At 38.5% G+C, this 16,297-nt stretch overlaps 1 protein-coding gene and 1 long non-coding RNA gene across 4 annotated transcripts in view; one reads left to right on the top strand and one right to left on the bottom strand.

Moving 5' to 3' along the window:
* Positions 1-16,297, top strand: part of NARS2 (asparaginyl-tRNA synthetase 2, mitochondrial) — a 131,361-nt gene that overhangs the window by 111,373 nt on the left and 3,691 nt on the right. For 2 of the 3 annotated variants that reach the window (XM_069564958.1, XM_069564959.1), the window contains 4 exons: positions 1,905-1,971; positions 3,413-3,550; positions 13,801-13,898; positions 15,871-15,897. In XM_069564958.1, coding sequence (XP_069421059.1) covers positions 1,905-1,971; positions 3,413-3,550; positions 13,801-13,898; positions 15,871-15,897 — 330 coding nt within the window. The remainder of the gene's footprint in view (positions 1-1,904; positions 1,972-3,412; positions 3,551-13,800; positions 13,899-15,870; positions 15,898-16,297) is intronic. The other variant, XM_069564961.1, reaches the window with a different exon arrangement.
* LOC138426419 (uncharacterized) overlaps positions 12,272-16,297 on the bottom strand; it is a 28,631-nt gene continuing 24,605 nt past the window's right edge. Inside the window, exon 3 of the long non-coding RNA XR_011251639.1 lies at positions 12,272-13,911. This is a non-coding gene — a long non-coding RNA (uncharacterized lncRNA). The remainder of the gene's footprint in view (positions 13,912-16,297) is intronic.

The following is a 16,297-nucleotide window of genomic DNA, read 5'->3' on the forward strand; positions in this document are numbered from 1 at the left end:
TTTGGCAGTGTCTTTCAGAATTATAAAAAGTCCAAGGTGCAAGTACTTTAGAACCCAACAGTTCTGTTTTTCCCATGTTCAAAATTTGTGTAAGCATGTGAAGTGAAGTGGAAGTCGCTCAGTCGTGTCCAACTCTTTTGTGACCCCATGGATTATACAGTCCATGGAATTCTCCAGGCCAGAATATTGGAGTGGGTAGCCTTTCCCTTCTCCAGGGGCTCTTTGCAACCCAGGGATTGAACCCAGGTCTCCCACATTGCAGGTTGATTCTTTACCAGCTGAGCTACCAGGGAAGTCCAAGAATACTGGAGTGGGTAGCCTATCCCTTCTCCAGGGCATCTTCCCAATCCAGGAATCAAACCAGGGTCTCCTGCATTGCAGGCAGATTCGTTACCAACTGAGCTGTTTGGGAAGCATAAATTAGATATATGTGGTCATGATTTGCCATAACAAAAGATTGGAACCAGCTGAAATACCCGTTGGTAGGTGACTGGTTTGAGATTAGGATATATCCACAGAGTGGAATGTTACGTAATAGTTCAAAAGGTGAAGTTCTTTATATACTGATGTGTAAATATCTGCAAGATATTGAGCAAGAAACAATGTAAAAGACTGTGTGTGACGCTACAGCTGCCATCTATAAAAAGGGGAGATTGAGTATTAGTATTGGCTTAGAGATGCATGAAGCCCTCTGAAAGAGTACACAGGAAACCAGTAACAATGATTGTGTATGAGGAGAGGAACTAAGTAGCTATGTGAAAGGGGTGGAATGAAGATGTATACTGTTTTATTCATCTTTGTTTTTTTAACCATATGCATATATCACCTATTCAAACTGTTAAATGTTTAGTTTGGCTTGCTTTAGCATGGTGATTTCTTACTGAGGTAACCAGTGGTATTTTTCCTGAACAATCTTCCAATACTAGAATATATCATTAATCCCTTACCATGGTCTGAAAGAGTTCGTAGGATTTGACCTCTCATTACCTTTCCCATCTAATTTCCTGGCATTCTTCCCCTTATTCAATATGCTGTAGTCACATGGCTTTTTTTTGTTCCTTGAATAAGCCAAACTGTTCCTCACTGCAGGTTTTTGTACTCACTGTTCCCTTTGCCTGGAATACTTTCCCTTAGATATTTATATGGCCATTTCCTTACTTCATTCAGGATTCTGTTCAAATGTCACCAATTCAGCAAGGCCTTTCTTGACCATCTTATTTAAAATAGTACACCAAACACCCCCTTTTTACCTTGCTTTGTTTATCTTCATAGTACCCGTAGCTCCCTGGCATTATATTATTTTTGTTTATTATCTTTCTATACATACATACACACCCTCTTTTTGTCCTGCTTTGTTCATTCCGTAGCACCAGTAGCTCCCTGGCATTTTATTAGTTTGGTTTATTTATCTTTCTATACACATACACACACTCCATAAAGGCAGGGTCTTTGTTTTTATTTACTGGATCTCCAGTGCCTGGAATGATGCCTAGAACACGGTAAATACTCAGTATATGTTGGGTGAATGAATGATAGCTTTCAGGAGAGAGTTTTCCTCTTTCAGTCTCGGTATTTCACACCTTTTCAGGCATTAGCATAACATGAATTCAGAAAAAATCTTTACTTTCTTGAGTGACTAGCTTCTTTGTGTACACTACAAGTGTGATTATTGAATGGCCATTTCTCTTCACACTGCTCAGACTCTCATAAGATTAAGTCAGCCATAATTCCTGATTATCAATAATCATTTTTTATAATCATTCCTGATAACCCAGCAATCATTTGATATTCATGTGTGATCTGGAAAACAGTATGAAAATAAGCCTTTTACAGTTTTCAGATGCACTAATTAACAACAGACCATTATATAGACCTTTTTCTGATTTTACCCTTTCTCTCTCCAGCATTTCTTACACTGAGGCAGTGGAGATCTTAAAGCAGGCATCCCAGAACTTCACCTTCACTCCAGAGGTAGTATATATATATGAAAATTTCTTTCTCATATTTGTCTGATCATTAAGAATCCTTTAAAATAACCTTATTTCTCTTTTTAGCAATATGCAGTATTTCGTATATGTACATTGGGTTTTTTTTATGTTTGCCCAACCTTATTGACATATATAGACTGAAAAATTCTTTTGAAGTAGAATCATATCATTTGGATTAGCAGTGACAAAAGCAGTTATAGAGAAGTTTTCCAAGTTTAAAGATGAAATTCTTTAGAAATATCGTAGAATATAGAATAGAATATCAGTGTAGCAATCAACTAGTTCAGTGTTTCTCAAAGTATTTTCTGAATGATGTTATCAGTTGATAGACAAAAGAGGTTATTTGATCAAATAAGTCTAGGCAACACATTAAACAGGTTTCTTTTTCCTTTGAACTTTATAGAGGCTTCTAATTTGTGATCCACTTTGAAGAACACTTGAGTTTTGTGTTTTTGCTTTTTCCCAGAACTCCTTTATTTCATTGGCAAGGACATCGGTCTGGAAAGACAGCATAGTCTAGTGGCCGTGCACAGAATGTTAGAGGCAGGGCTCTCATTTCCTGCCAGTGCTTCTCTCCTGTAATTGAGATGCTGCCAGACAAGTGGGGCCAATAAGATGATGTTAAGGATATAATACCTTTGTCTTGAAACTACTGCTTATACCAGTTCTATTCCCAGTTAGATGTTCTCTTAAGTTAGATGTTAGGTTAGATTTTCTCTTAAGTTATGAGTGTCCTGTGCTTATTATAATTATAATCAATTGATTTCCTTGTATAATTTTTTAATTTAATATTTGTTTTCTACCCTAGAAGCTTCATGAAGTTAGGGGTTTTGTTTTCCTTACCACTATTTTCAGTACCTAGGTGGTACTTGGGGTTTAATAGGCACATTAGTGTTTGCTGAATAAATAGATGAACAGTGTTATTAAATATTCATCAAAGAGCACCTGATATATTAGTTGACTCTTAAAAAAAAGAATTCACTGGGAGAAGCCAGCTAGCCAAAGATAGACTCAGTATTGGGAACATTATCTCTCATCATTTAATTTCCTGAAACTTAGGAACAGTAACTGTAGAAGAACCTCTGGCCAATATTAATAAAAATTATGAATCTGAATCAGCCTTTATGCACTGTGGAGAGCATACTGTGTCTTCCTATTTGTCTGCTAAATGCTGCTCCCTCAGATGGGGCACAGAAAGCACAGTGTTTCTCTACTAGTTCCAGCTTTCATCTTTCCAGGCTTTTGAATCTGTTCACACATCTCTCTCTGGTTTCTCTACCTGTGTAACCTCAGCAGACGGTTCCACACATCCCTGATCCTCAGGGAAGAGAAGCCCTTGACACTGATACAGGTTATTTTTAGGTCCTGCATTGTATATTTCAGCTCTGTCTTCTCCTTTGGTAATTTCTTTTTTCTCATTACAGTGGGGTGCTGATCTACACACTGAACATGAAAAATACCTGGTGAAGCACTGTGGCGACATACCAGTCTTTGTCATTAATTATCCATTAGCACTCAAGCCGTTCTACATGAGGGATAATGAAGATGGCCCTCAGCACACAGTAAGTAAACACACTAAATAAATCGGGGTTAGTCATCTCAGAGTCTGAGGTTTTCCCCTTGATTTAATTTAATTTATCCTTTGGCATATTTTCTTAAATTATATCATTCACTCTTTATCTCTCTTAAAATGATAACGTTTCTCACAGGCTCCTCTAAAAATGTGTTTCCAAAGAAGATCCCAGTGTTCTGTAAGCACACTCCCTCATTTCTGTCGTAGGGTGTCCTTCTCAGTTAAGCAGATGCAAATGTAGGTGCGTTTTGTTTTGTATTTTTAAATTACTGAGAGCCCTGGAGCAGTGTATAGCAATATGCCCAGTCTCCTATCAAGTTAAATACTGATTAGGAGACCACATGCGGTAGGGGGAGATGATGGTATGGCATTACCAGACAAAGGAAGAGCTGGCTTGGCGTAGCAGGCAGCTTAGAGCACTTTGACTGTCAAATAGAAGCAGTGAGGGGAGGGCTGTGGAGGGGTCGAAGAGGTCTGGGCGCATTCTCCTCTTGGTTGGTCCTCTGCTGACCGGCTGTTTTCTCCACCTATCTTGTCTCTGTCTGTCTGTCCTCTTTAGCTCTTCTTGTCCTCTGTTCTTTTCCCTCAACTACAGTTGGCTTTTATATTTCTGGTATTTTCCTTTTTTTCTCTTTTTTTGTCTCCTCTCCTTCACAAAATTGGCAGTAACATAAAATAAGAATATTTTTTACTCTTTAAATATGTATTGAATAGTTTTTAATAGCATTAATTATAAAAATCTATGAGACAAATATGTTTATCTCAGAAAAGGTCCTAAATGTAAACTTTGCTGTCTTGTACTTTCACTTGTTTTTAGATAAATACCGGTAGGAAAATGTAGATCAGGACCCCCTAATAAATAAAGTTACCTCATCTTAGGTATACAAGGTTATCTGAATGTCTCTCCTGTCTTTGCTCATATTACAGCATTCCTAAAACAGTAGGAGCCACCAATTAGTATGAAGCACATACTATCATGTTATCTCTTAAGTCACAAATCACAAATGAAGATGTGCCAAGAAACTCGATGTTTTTCCAGTTTTACATATAGAAAAGTAAAGTACAAAAAGACTAATTGCATTTCTCAGCTCCATGGATAGAAAGTGATAGAATTCTCATTCAAACCTGATTCCCTCTGGCTCTGAAGTCTGTATTCTTCTCCACTTTATCACACTACCTCAGAAGTCACAAATATAAAATTACACGTTAGCCACTGATTTTATACATCTCTACCTTTCACCAGCATTATCCAAGTGCAGTAAGCAACACAGTTGATTTATGACACTTATTTTCCCTTCTCCCTACCAAGTCTCTGGTATAATCAGTTATGAGAAATGAATAGGCCCACAGGTTGGCAGCAGAAAAAGGGAGCGTAACTGGGGAGTGGATTATCCAGTTGCAGGTTGTCTGTTCGGTGTTGAGCTTACATCACAAAACACAGGAACTTGTCTGTAGCTCTTGCCTTTTTTTTATCACTCCACCCTATCCCACTTCCACCTCTCTCCCCCAGCACACACACACAGTGTATTCCTCTCAGTTTCCCTCGGGAGAGCACTTTTCAGTCATTCAGTTTTGCACTTAAAAACGCTCTGCTTAAGGTTTTCCTGCTCTGCAATGACTTCCCTAGCTTACCCAGTCACCCTGAGCCTGCCTTTTCTGGATTTCTATGGCATTTAAAGGATCAGTAAAACTAATTAGTGGCATTGTGTCTTTTTTTGTAGTCTCTATATAAATTTTCCTTTCTCAAATTAAAGTCTTCTTAAGGATGGTGAATATTTCATAACCACCACAGTATATACCACTCATTCCTCCGCCTTCTAATGTGATTTATATTCAGACCACTATCATTCCCTCTAATTGTACCACTGAAGCTCTGGGAGCAGTAATAATTGTCATGTTATTAAGCCCAACAGACTTGTAAAGTCTTTTACTTCGCCTCTCAGCATGATTCAGCACTATTTAGGACTTTCTTCTTAAAACTTCTTCCCCCTTTGACTTCTGTGACAGCGTTCTCCTAGTTTTCTCCCTTTCTTAGTGGAGTATTCTTTCTCAGGCTCCTTTTCAGGTTCATCCTCTTTCACTAGATGCTGGAATTCCTCATGCCTCCATCCTTTTCTCCCCAGGTCTTTTCTTTCCCCAGATGATTTCATCTTTACCCACAACTCACTGTGTATTTTCATACGACTCAGAAATTCATGTCTTGAATCCAGACTTCTCCTGTGAGCTCTGGACTTGTCTTACCACCATTTATACATCGTAAAACCACCTCAAGCTTAACATACCCCAGACTGAACCTATGATTTCACTCCTTCTCCCTTTCTCCCACAAAATTTGATTTTCTTTGAAAATTCAGTGTTCATCTAATTGTGTAAGCCAGAGTCCTGAGTCATCTTTTAAATGTTCTCCTCTCTGACTTCACATATTGAAACTGTCATTTCTGTACTCCTAAATAAATCTCTAATCCATCTACTTCTCTTTATTTCCACTTTCATGTTTCTGGATTAACATACCATCACATCTTGCCAGGACTACTTCAGTAGCCTCCTAACCAGTCTTCTGCCTGCATCCATTCTGTCCTCCTCTGAGTTCATTCTCCCCATTTCAGCTTGAACTTTTAGAAAGTGAAAATCTGGTCACACTCTCTTCTCAAAGCTGTCCAGTGGCCTCCCACTGCTCTTAGGCCAAGCGTCAGGGTTCTTTGTTTGGCCTACAAGCCTCAGTGTAGCCTGGCTGCTGCTTTCTCATGCCTTCCGATAGGTAGGCAGGGTTCTCCCTCATCACAGGACCTTTTCACATAGCCTTCCCTAGATTGAGAACAGCCTTCTTCACCTGAGTGATTTTGCTTACTCTTAGATCTCTTCTCAGTAATCATTTCCACAGAGAAACCTTCCTTGACCCTCTCTTCTGAGTCAGAGATGCACTAAACCACAGTGTACTACTTTAAATTGCAGACCTGGAGTTACTAACTTAATCCATCTTATTTCTTAACACGGTTGTGTTGTTACATTTATTTGTATACCTGTTTATTTAGTGACACTTTTCTCTCTGCCAAAGGACTTGAGGACCTTTTTTTTTTTTCACTTATGAGTGTGTCCTGTTGCCTAGCATAATGCCTGGGACATAACAGGCACCTGATATCTATTTGGTGATGGACTTCCCAGGTGGTTCAGTGGTAAAGAATCTGCCTGCCAATGCAGGACACACAAGAGACACTGGTTTGATCCCCAGGAGTAGGAAATGGCAACCTGCTCCAGTATTCTTGCCTGGAAAATCCCATGGACAGAGGAGCCTGATGGGCTACAGTCCATGGGGTCACAAGGAGTCGGACAGGACGCAGCGCACGTGCGCACACACACGCACGCACAGACAAATAGTGAGTGAGTTGATTTGCTAAGGAAGTTCCTGGGAAGCTAAAGAGCAGCTTTTACTCTAAATTTTTTTTGAATGTTGGCTCCATGGAATAAGAATGTCCCCAGGCTTTAGAATCAGGCACCCTTGGGTTCAGGTCCCAGGTCTTTGTGTTATAATCTATGTGATCTTAGGTAAGCCATTTAATTTCTTTGAGTTTTATTTTTCCATTTGTAAAAATTAGATGATAATATTTTCCAGAATTATGAGGATTGAATTAATTCATAATTAATAATATGAAAAATGCATAGCACAGTGTTTGGGATGGTAGGTAGTCAATAAGTGTGAAGTCCTCTTTCTTTCTAAATTTTGATTGTCTTTATTGTGTTAAAGCACAGTATTGCTAAAATGTGTGTATGTGGGGGGGTGGGCAGGGTGTTGCTATTAAATGCAGTTACATAAGATTCCTTGAAAGGCAATTCTCTCATAGACTGCAGTCACAGTTACCTTTAGAAGTACCAGGAAGCCTTCATTATGACAGTCTCTCTAATGTGATCTCACAGCCTGAAACCTGAAAGTATTATAATAAACTTTCATGTACTTTTGTAATTTATGCAGTGCTATAGCTTCTCAGAGCTAATTATTAAAATATAACTTACTCAGTCTACTGATATATACAACATTGATTTATTAGCAACCTAGATTTCTTTTCAGCTCACTTAAACAAAGTGTCTGCTTCCATCCCTACTTTATTTTTTTCAGTGGTGAGTGAACAGGCTTTAGGTCAGCTAACTGACTTCTGTGTTTCTTTCAGTAGGGATGTAGTAACAGATTATGAGCAGGGTTGCAAGAGCTTGTGCAAAGGGTGCAGTGCAGTCTAAAAATATTGAAACAGGTGTGTCTCACAGTTGCCTTCTCTGGGAAGTCAAGAGAGGGGTGTAGGAGAATGTCTAGCCTATGCTGATGACGTTTGGCCGGAGGTAATGCATAGTAATACGGTATGTTTTTACAGTAACAGTTTCTTTTCCTTCCTTTCTTCCCCTCACCCTCTCCAAAAAATAATGATTTTAATAGTGGTATGAACAAATGTTATAATGAAAAGTACACTGGACTAAGAAGTTACTAGTGCTTAGTTTGAAAGCCAGCTCTCTTACTGGTTATTTGTATGGACTAGTTATTTGTATGGCCTTAGGCATGTCTTTCCATTCTCTGAGCCTGAGCGTCTCCTGCCATAAAAATTAGAGAATTGTACTGGATGACCTACAGTGTACTAACCAGCTCTAAAATTTTCTGATTTCAGATAGCCTAAGTTTTTGCTCATTTGAACATAGAAGAATAACTTATAAATGACCAAACATATTTCATCATTTGAAAGGGACAGATTGCGGGTCTAAATGAAGTGAATCTAAGCAAACATGCAAAATGTCACATGCCATGAATTTGAGTCCTAAGCAATTCCTCCAAAGGCTGGTGGCAAATATTCAGCTAGGGTATTGGTTTCACAGAAAATAATGTCCATTCATTCCATTCAGCCATGTGTGATTAGGACAAATGACTGCCCAGCAGTCCCTGATAAGATGCCAGGATCACCTAGTAGTATTCGAATTTTAAAAATTGTATCAGTGTTACTTAGTAAATCATAAAATTTTAAACATTGGATATGTACACTCAATAGACTACATATTGTGAAGTCAACTTGGAAGGAAGAATACTCAACCAAGGGATGGTGGTGGTTATTCAGTTGCTAAGTGGTTTGTGACTCTTTGTGACTCCATGGACTGCCTGACACCAGGCTTCCCTATCCTTCTCTATCTCCTTGAGTTTGCTCAAACTCATGTCCATTGAGTCAATGATGCCACCCAACCATCTCATCCTGTGTCACCCCCTTCTCCTCCTGCCCACAATCTTTCCCAGCATCAGGGTCTTTTCCAGTGAGTCAGCTCTTCACATCAGGTGGCCAAAGTATTGGAGCTTCATCATCAGTCCTTCTAGTGAATATCCAGGATTGATTTTCTTTAGGATTGACTGGTTTGATCTCCTTGCTGTCCAAGGGACTCTCAAGAGTCTTCTCCAGTACCACAATTCGAAAGCATCAATTCTTTGGCACTTAGCCTTCTTTATCATCCAGCTCTCACATTTGACATGACTACTAAAACTATCATAACTTTGACTATACGGACCTTTGTCAGCAAAGTGATGTCTCTGTGTCTAGATCTGTCGTAGCTTTCCTTCCAAGGAGGGCTTCCCTGGTAGCTCAGCTGATAAAGAATCCTCCTGCAGTGCAGGAGACCTTGGTTGATTCCTGGGTCAGGAAAGTCCCCTGGAGAAGGGAATGGCTACCCACTGCAGTATTCTGGCCTGGAGAACTCCATGGACTGTATAGTCAATGGGGTCTCAAGGAGCAAGCATCTTTTAATTGCATGGCTGTGATCGCCATATGCAGTGATTTTGGAGTACAAGAAAATACAGTTTGTCACTGTTTCCATTGTTTCCCCATCTGTTTGCCATGAAGTGATGGGACTGGATGTCATGATATTAGTTTTTTTCAATGTTGAGTTTTAAGCCAGGTTTTTCACTGTCCTCTTTTGCCTTCATCAAGAGGCGCTTTAGTTCCTCTTCACTTTCTGCCACTAAAGTGGTATCATCTGCATATCTGAGTTTGTTGATATTTCTCCCAGCAATCTTCATCCAGCCTGGCATTGTGCATGATGTACTCGGCTTAAAACTTAAATATGCATGGTGACAGTATATAGCCTTGACATATTCCTTTCTCAATTTGAAACCAGTCCATTGTTCCATGTCTGGTTCTAACTGCTGCTTCTTGACCTGCATATAGGTTTCTCAGGAGGCAGGTAAGGTGGTCTAGTGTTCACATCTCTAAGAATTTTCCACAGTTTTTTGTCATCCACACAGTCAAAGGCTTTAGCATAGTCAGTGAAGCAGAAGTAGATGTTTTTCTGAAATTCTCTTGCTTTTTCTAAATCCAGCTTTTACATCTGGAAGTTCTCAGTTCGTGTACAATTGAAGCCTAGCTTGAAGGATTTTGAGCATGTGAATGAGCGCAATTGTTTGCAATTGTTTGAACATTTTTTGCGATTGGAATGAAAACTGACCTTTTCCAGTCCTGTGGCCATTGATAAATTTTCCAGATTTGCTGGCATATTGAGTGTAGCACTTTAAGAGCATTATCTTTTAGGACTTAAATACCAAGGAGTATCTAATGAATTTCCCTTGCTGGGGCTTGTGAATCAAACTGCATCAAAATAACTTGAGCCTCAAATCCAGCAGTAGTGATGAAGGGAATTTCGAGTTTTGCCCATACCTGGGGAATTTCAGTTCAGTTCAGTTCAGTCGCTCAGTCGTGTCCGACTCTTTGCAACCCCATGAATTGCAGCACACCAGGCCTCCCTGTCCATCACCATCTCCTGGAGTTCACTCAGACTCACGTCCATCGAGTCCGTGATGCCATCCAGCCATCTCATCCTCTGTCGTCCCCTTCTCCTGCCCTCAATCCTTCCCAGCATCAGGGTCTTTTCCAATGAGTCAGCTCTTCCCATGAGGTGGCCAAAGTACTGGAGTTTCAGCTTTAGCATCATCCCTTCCAAAGAAATCCCAGGGCTGATCTCCTTCAGAATGGACTGGTTGGATCTCCTTACAGTCCAAGGGACTCTCAAGAGTCTTCTCCAACACCACAGTTCAAAAGCATCAATTCTTCGGTGCTCAGCCTTCTTCACAGTCCAACTCTCACATCCATACATGACCACTGGAAAAACCGTAGCCTTGACTAGACGGACCTTAGTCAGCAAAGTAATGTCTCTGCTTTTGAATATGCTATCTAGGTTGGTGATAACTTTTCTTCCAAGGAGTAAGTGTCTTTTAATTTCATGGCTGCAGTCACCATCCGCAGTGATTTTGGAGCCCCCCAAAATAATGTCTGACACTGTTTCCAGTGTTTCCCCATCTATTTCCCATGAAGTGATGGGACCGGATGCCATGATCTTCGTTTTCTGCATGTTGAGCTTTAAGCCAACTTTTTCACTCTCCACTTTCACTTTCATCAAGAAGCTTTTTAGCTCCTCTTCACTTTCTGCCATAAGGGTGGTGTCATCTGCATCTCTGAGGTTATTGATATTTCTCTCGGCAATCTTGATTCCAGCTTGTGTTTCTTCCAGCCCAGCGTTTCTCATGATGTACTCTGCATAGAAGTTAAATAAGCAGGGTGAAAATATACAGCCTTGACACACTCCTTTTCCTATTTGGAACCAGTTTGTTGTTCCATGTCCAGTTCTAACTGTTGCTTCCTGACCTGCATACAGATTTCTCAAGAGGCAGGTCAAGTGGTCTGGTATTCCCATCTCTTTCAGAATTTTCCACAGTTTATTGTGATCCACATAGTCAAAGACTTTGGCATAGTCAATAAGGCAGAAGTAGATGTTTTTTTGGAACTCTCTTGCTTTTTCTTTTTTTTTTCTTTTTTTTTTCGGTTTTTTATTTTTTAAATTTTAATATCTTTAATTCTTACATGCGTTCCCAAACATGAACCCCCCTCCCACCTCCCTCCCCATAACATCTCTCTGGGTCATCCCCATGCACCAGCCCCAAGCATGCTGCATCCTGCGTCAGACATAGACTGGAGATTCAATTCTTACATGATCCAGCAGATGTTGGCAATTTGATCTCTGGTTCCTCTGCCTTTCCTAAAACCAGCTTGAACATCTGGAAGTTCACGGTTCACATATTGCTGAAGCCTGGCTTGGAGAATTTTGAGCATTACTTTACTAGCCTGTGAGATGAGTGCAATTGTGTGGTAGTTTGAGCATTCTTTGTCATTGCCTTTCTTTGGGATTGGGATGAAAACTGACCTTTTCCAGTCCTGTGGCCACTGCTGAGTTTTCCAAATTTGCTGGCATATGGAGGGCAGCACTTTCACAGCGTCGTCTTTTTGGATTTGAAATAGCTCAACTGGAATTCCATCACCTCCTCTAGCTTTGTTTGTAGTGATGCTTTCCAAGGCCCACTTGACTTCACATTCCAGGTTGTCTGGCTCTAGATGAGTGATCACGCCATCATGATTATCTAGGTCATGAAGATCTTTTTTGTACAGTTCTTCTGTGTATTCTTGCCACCTCTTCTTAATATCTTCTGCTTCTGTTAGGTCCCTACCATTTATATCCTTTATCAAGCCCATCTTTGCATGAAATGTTCCCTTGGTGTCTCTAATTTTCTTGAAGAGATCTCTAGTCTTTCCCATTCTGTTCTTTTCCTCTGTTTCTTTGCATTGACCGCTGAAGAAGGCTTTCTTATCTCTTCTTGCTATTCTTTGGAACTCTGCGTTCAGATGCTTATATCTTTCCTTTTCTCCTTTGCTTTTCGCTTCTTTTCTTTTCAAAGCTATTTGTAAGGCCTCTGCAGACAGCCATTTTGTTTTTTTGCATTTCTTTTCCATGGGGATGGTCTTGATCCCTGTCTCCTGTACAATGTCACGAACCTCATTCCAAAGTTCATGGATTCCTAATTTTTATTTGTAAATTAAATCTGAGTTTTGTGCCTTCTTATTACTGGCCTTATAAATGTCTACCTGACACCTCTTTGTCCTCCCCCCCCACTTGCAAAAAAGAATTGCCAAGTCACAAAATAATATAGATAGCAAACATTCTCAAAAATGTAAATATTACTAGTAAGTGAAGAAATACAAGTTAAAACATCAAGCCACCATTTTACCCTATTACAATTTTTTTGTTGTTCTGTTACAACAGTATAACACCTTTCTTGTAGAAAATAAGAAAATATGAATAAAAGAAAAGAAATCATAGCAACACAGTTTACACCTCATTATGTATTAGAGATGTCAGTCTTTTTTCTTCCGTGTCTAAAATTTATCTGATGGTCTCCTCTTGATGTACACTTCAATTTTTTGTTGTTATAAGCAATACTGTAGTAAATATTCTGTGTGTTGAATTTTTTTTCTTTTTTTTTTTTTTTGCATCTCTGATTATTTTTTTAGAACTAGTTCCTAGAACTCCTATTGCTGAGTCAAAGCAAATTGCACTTTTAAAGCTTTTGATTATCTTTTGCCCAGTTGCTGACCAGAAAGTTTGTATCAGAGGTATGAGAGTGTTAGTTTATGCATTCTCTAATCCATATTTGTTTATATTGTTTATCTTCACCATTTTGATAACACCAAAGTGGTATCTCTTTGTTTTAATTTGATTAACAATCAGAGCATATTTTACATGTACTAGCATACTTCAAATTAAAGAAAAACATCATTGCCACATTATTTATGAAAGGCACACACACACACTCTGAATATTCAACAGAAAGCTGTTAAATAAACTATGATACTTCTAAACATTAAACTGTGCAGCTATTAAAACATTAAGTATGTGAAGTATTTTTACTAACATAGGAAAAATATTTATTGTATTTTGTTGGCTAAGATAATGAGAATGGTGAGTTTTATATGTAATTTGATCTCTGTTATACTCTTTAAGCATACAAGGAAAAAACCTAAGAAAATACGCTAGCGTATAATTGCCTCTGCATGATGATAGATGTTTTAAAATATTTTTATGATTATTAATACTTTCCGCATTTTTTATGACTAACATTTTTACCACATTTGTACAGAAAACATATTTTTGTTAAGTATACCACATAAATGGTGCCAGAGGGGGAACTGTTCACGTGCATTTTATATTCTAAACATAATAATTAAACATTTAGTATTAAAACAGGGGACATGAACAGCTAACATAAAAAAGATCTGTTTAACTGTAAGCAGTTAAACAGCCAGTCATCAAAATGCTGTAAGCTCCACTTGCTTCAGAAGCTGACATTGTTGGGATGGTCTGAAAACAGAATGGTGTTCGTGAGTTTTTCCCTTTTCAGGTTGCTGCTGTTGATCTTCTGGTTCCTGGAGTTGGAGAACTCTTTGGAGGAAGCCTCAGAGAGGAACGATACCATTTCTTAGAACAGCGATTGGCCAGGTACTGATCAGAACTAGAAAAAGGGAAATTTTAAAAATGGGAATGGGGCACTCAAAGGCAGTAATGGCAGACTAACAGAATAGTAGGTGGGTCTTAGTACCTGACAGACCTGAATTTCAGATTCTGTGTGGACTTAAGCAAGTTATTACTTAACCTCTCTGAGCTTCTTTTTCTGAAAACTTAGAGCTGTTATATGAAACACAATGATTTTTGGGTTTTTTTGCCCACTATTTGTATATGTCTCTCCCTATAGAAATAGCTTTTTTAAAAGTTAGTGATAGAAAAAGGAAAGGTGACTAAAGCCCCTTAAAGTTTGTTCTTCCTTTTTCTCTGTGTTTTTGGGGAAAAGGAGTTGTTGGGATTTTCTGTGTTTGTGATTTTAAACTAAATCGTGAAGACAGGCTCTAAACCAGGGAAAGGATAAAGATGGAAGAAGAAAGAAACTAAAATTATCTGCTAAGCTAGCATTTAGAATAGGCAGTTTTTCCTTCCTCAGGTTTTCTACTATGTAAGTATCTTGATTTAAGTATTTGAATAACTTTTACCTACTGTTTGAGACCTGGGAAATGTATCCATAAACACACAGAAAATGTTTTAGAGATGAGAAGTAGGGGAATCATGTTTCTAATTGAACTACCACTCCTGTATATGCATGGTCTGCCAAAAAACCACAGTGACTTCCTAAACTAACCAAGGTTATAAACCTCTGTTTTCCATGGTTTCCACTTTTACTGTGCCAGACTTTTTTTTAAAAAAAGACTTTCCCATGTTGAAGGCATAATCTTTCTCTCCAGATAATACTAGGTTTCATAGTAATCTGGAAAAGTCTTGATTGTTTGACATGTTTGTTAAATTAGCCATTTGTAAGGCCTTCTCTTCCTAATGGAGAAGTGCTTAAAAAGTTGTTGCTTTTCCAAGATCCCAACTTATAAATCTGTGGAGTAATTTGGTTTTGTAATTCCAGTCATCCGAACTGCTCTGTTTGGGTTAGCATCCAGAAGAAAGGGGATAAATATGTTCTGGGAGGACTCTTATTATCAGCTAGACTACTAACTCCTTAGTATTTTTTATAGTGTTAGGAAGTTCTGGGAAAATTGTGGAATTGAAGTGACAGTAAAACTCCTTAGATGGAAAGAATTTGAAGATTCTCTGGGTTTTTTTTAAAGCACAATAAAAATCACACATGGCAAGAAATCTCATCTGTTGAAAGATTAATTGGTCTGTTTTCTGTACTTGCTTCCTTCCTTCAGGAAACCTTTCCTCATAACATTAAATGTTTACCTAATATCTGATAATGTCCAAATTTAGCTTTCCTAATTAAGTGGATATATGTATTTCCCTATCTCTGGGATCTGTCTTTGACTTCTATTCATGTTTTTCATATTTTTGCATGTTTGAATTATTCATAATCCTGATCACTTTGAGATACGCCATGGTCCCAAATACTTTTAAGGACTGAAATTAATTTTAATGAGTACTACGAACTTTACATTTTATTAACATTTCTCAAATTGGCAAAAAACAACTTGCAACCATATTATGAAGTAGCCTCAGAATCTTTATTATTATTTTACTATTATGGAAAGAAAATTGTGTCTGTACATCCCTTGTCTGGGTGTACCTTTAGACATCCTTACGAAGTAGTAATAGTGGTTTTCTTATGTCACAGGACAGTAAGTTTATCTCAGATGAACCCCCTCTCTTGGGCTCTGGACCTTGCTTTCTTTCCCTAGCATTTGTTATTTGATTATATTGGACTGTTGGTTTTCTTAATATTGGTTTTCTTACCTTTGTTACCACCTAATAAAGGTGCAGCTCCTCAACTGTATTATATATTATTATTTAAGAGCACAAGTTTTGGTATTTACTTCTTTATAAAGAGCACTTTGCACATAACCCAAAATAAATGTCTGGTGGTTAGTATATTGATCTTATTGTCATTCTCTGAAAGAATTTTACTTTCCTTTTACAGATTAGGACTGACAGAAGCCTACCAATGGTAAGAATATGACCCCTGATGACTCTTGTTCTGGCTCTGGGTCTGAATGTTACATAGTTTTCACGTATATTTCCAGGGTGCTATAGAAGAGGGTTAAAACAATGAACAGGTCCTGAGATTAGTTATTCCCTTTGAATCTTTGAAAAGTGGTAATAATAATGTCTGTCATTTATTTATTGCCAATTGTGTGCCAGATAACAATGTTAAAATTTTGATGGATATTGTTTTGTGTAATCATCACAATACCCCCTGAGTTAGTTGCCATTCTTACTCCTTTTTTATTATCCATCCAGGCCTGGGACCTGGAGATGTTAACTATCTTAACCAAGAGCACACAGAAGCATAGAACTGGGACTTTGTTCTTAACCATTATGCCTCATTTTCTCTGTGTGTGAAGTTA

This window comes from Ovis canadensis, chromosome 21 (assembly GCF_042477335.2).
Source record: "Ovis canadensis isolate MfBH-ARS-UI-01 breed Bighorn chromosome 21, ARS-UI_OviCan_v2, whole genome shotgun sequence".
Taxonomy (NCBI): Eukaryota; Metazoa; Chordata; class Mammalia; order Artiodactyla; family Bovidae; genus Ovis; species Ovis canadensis.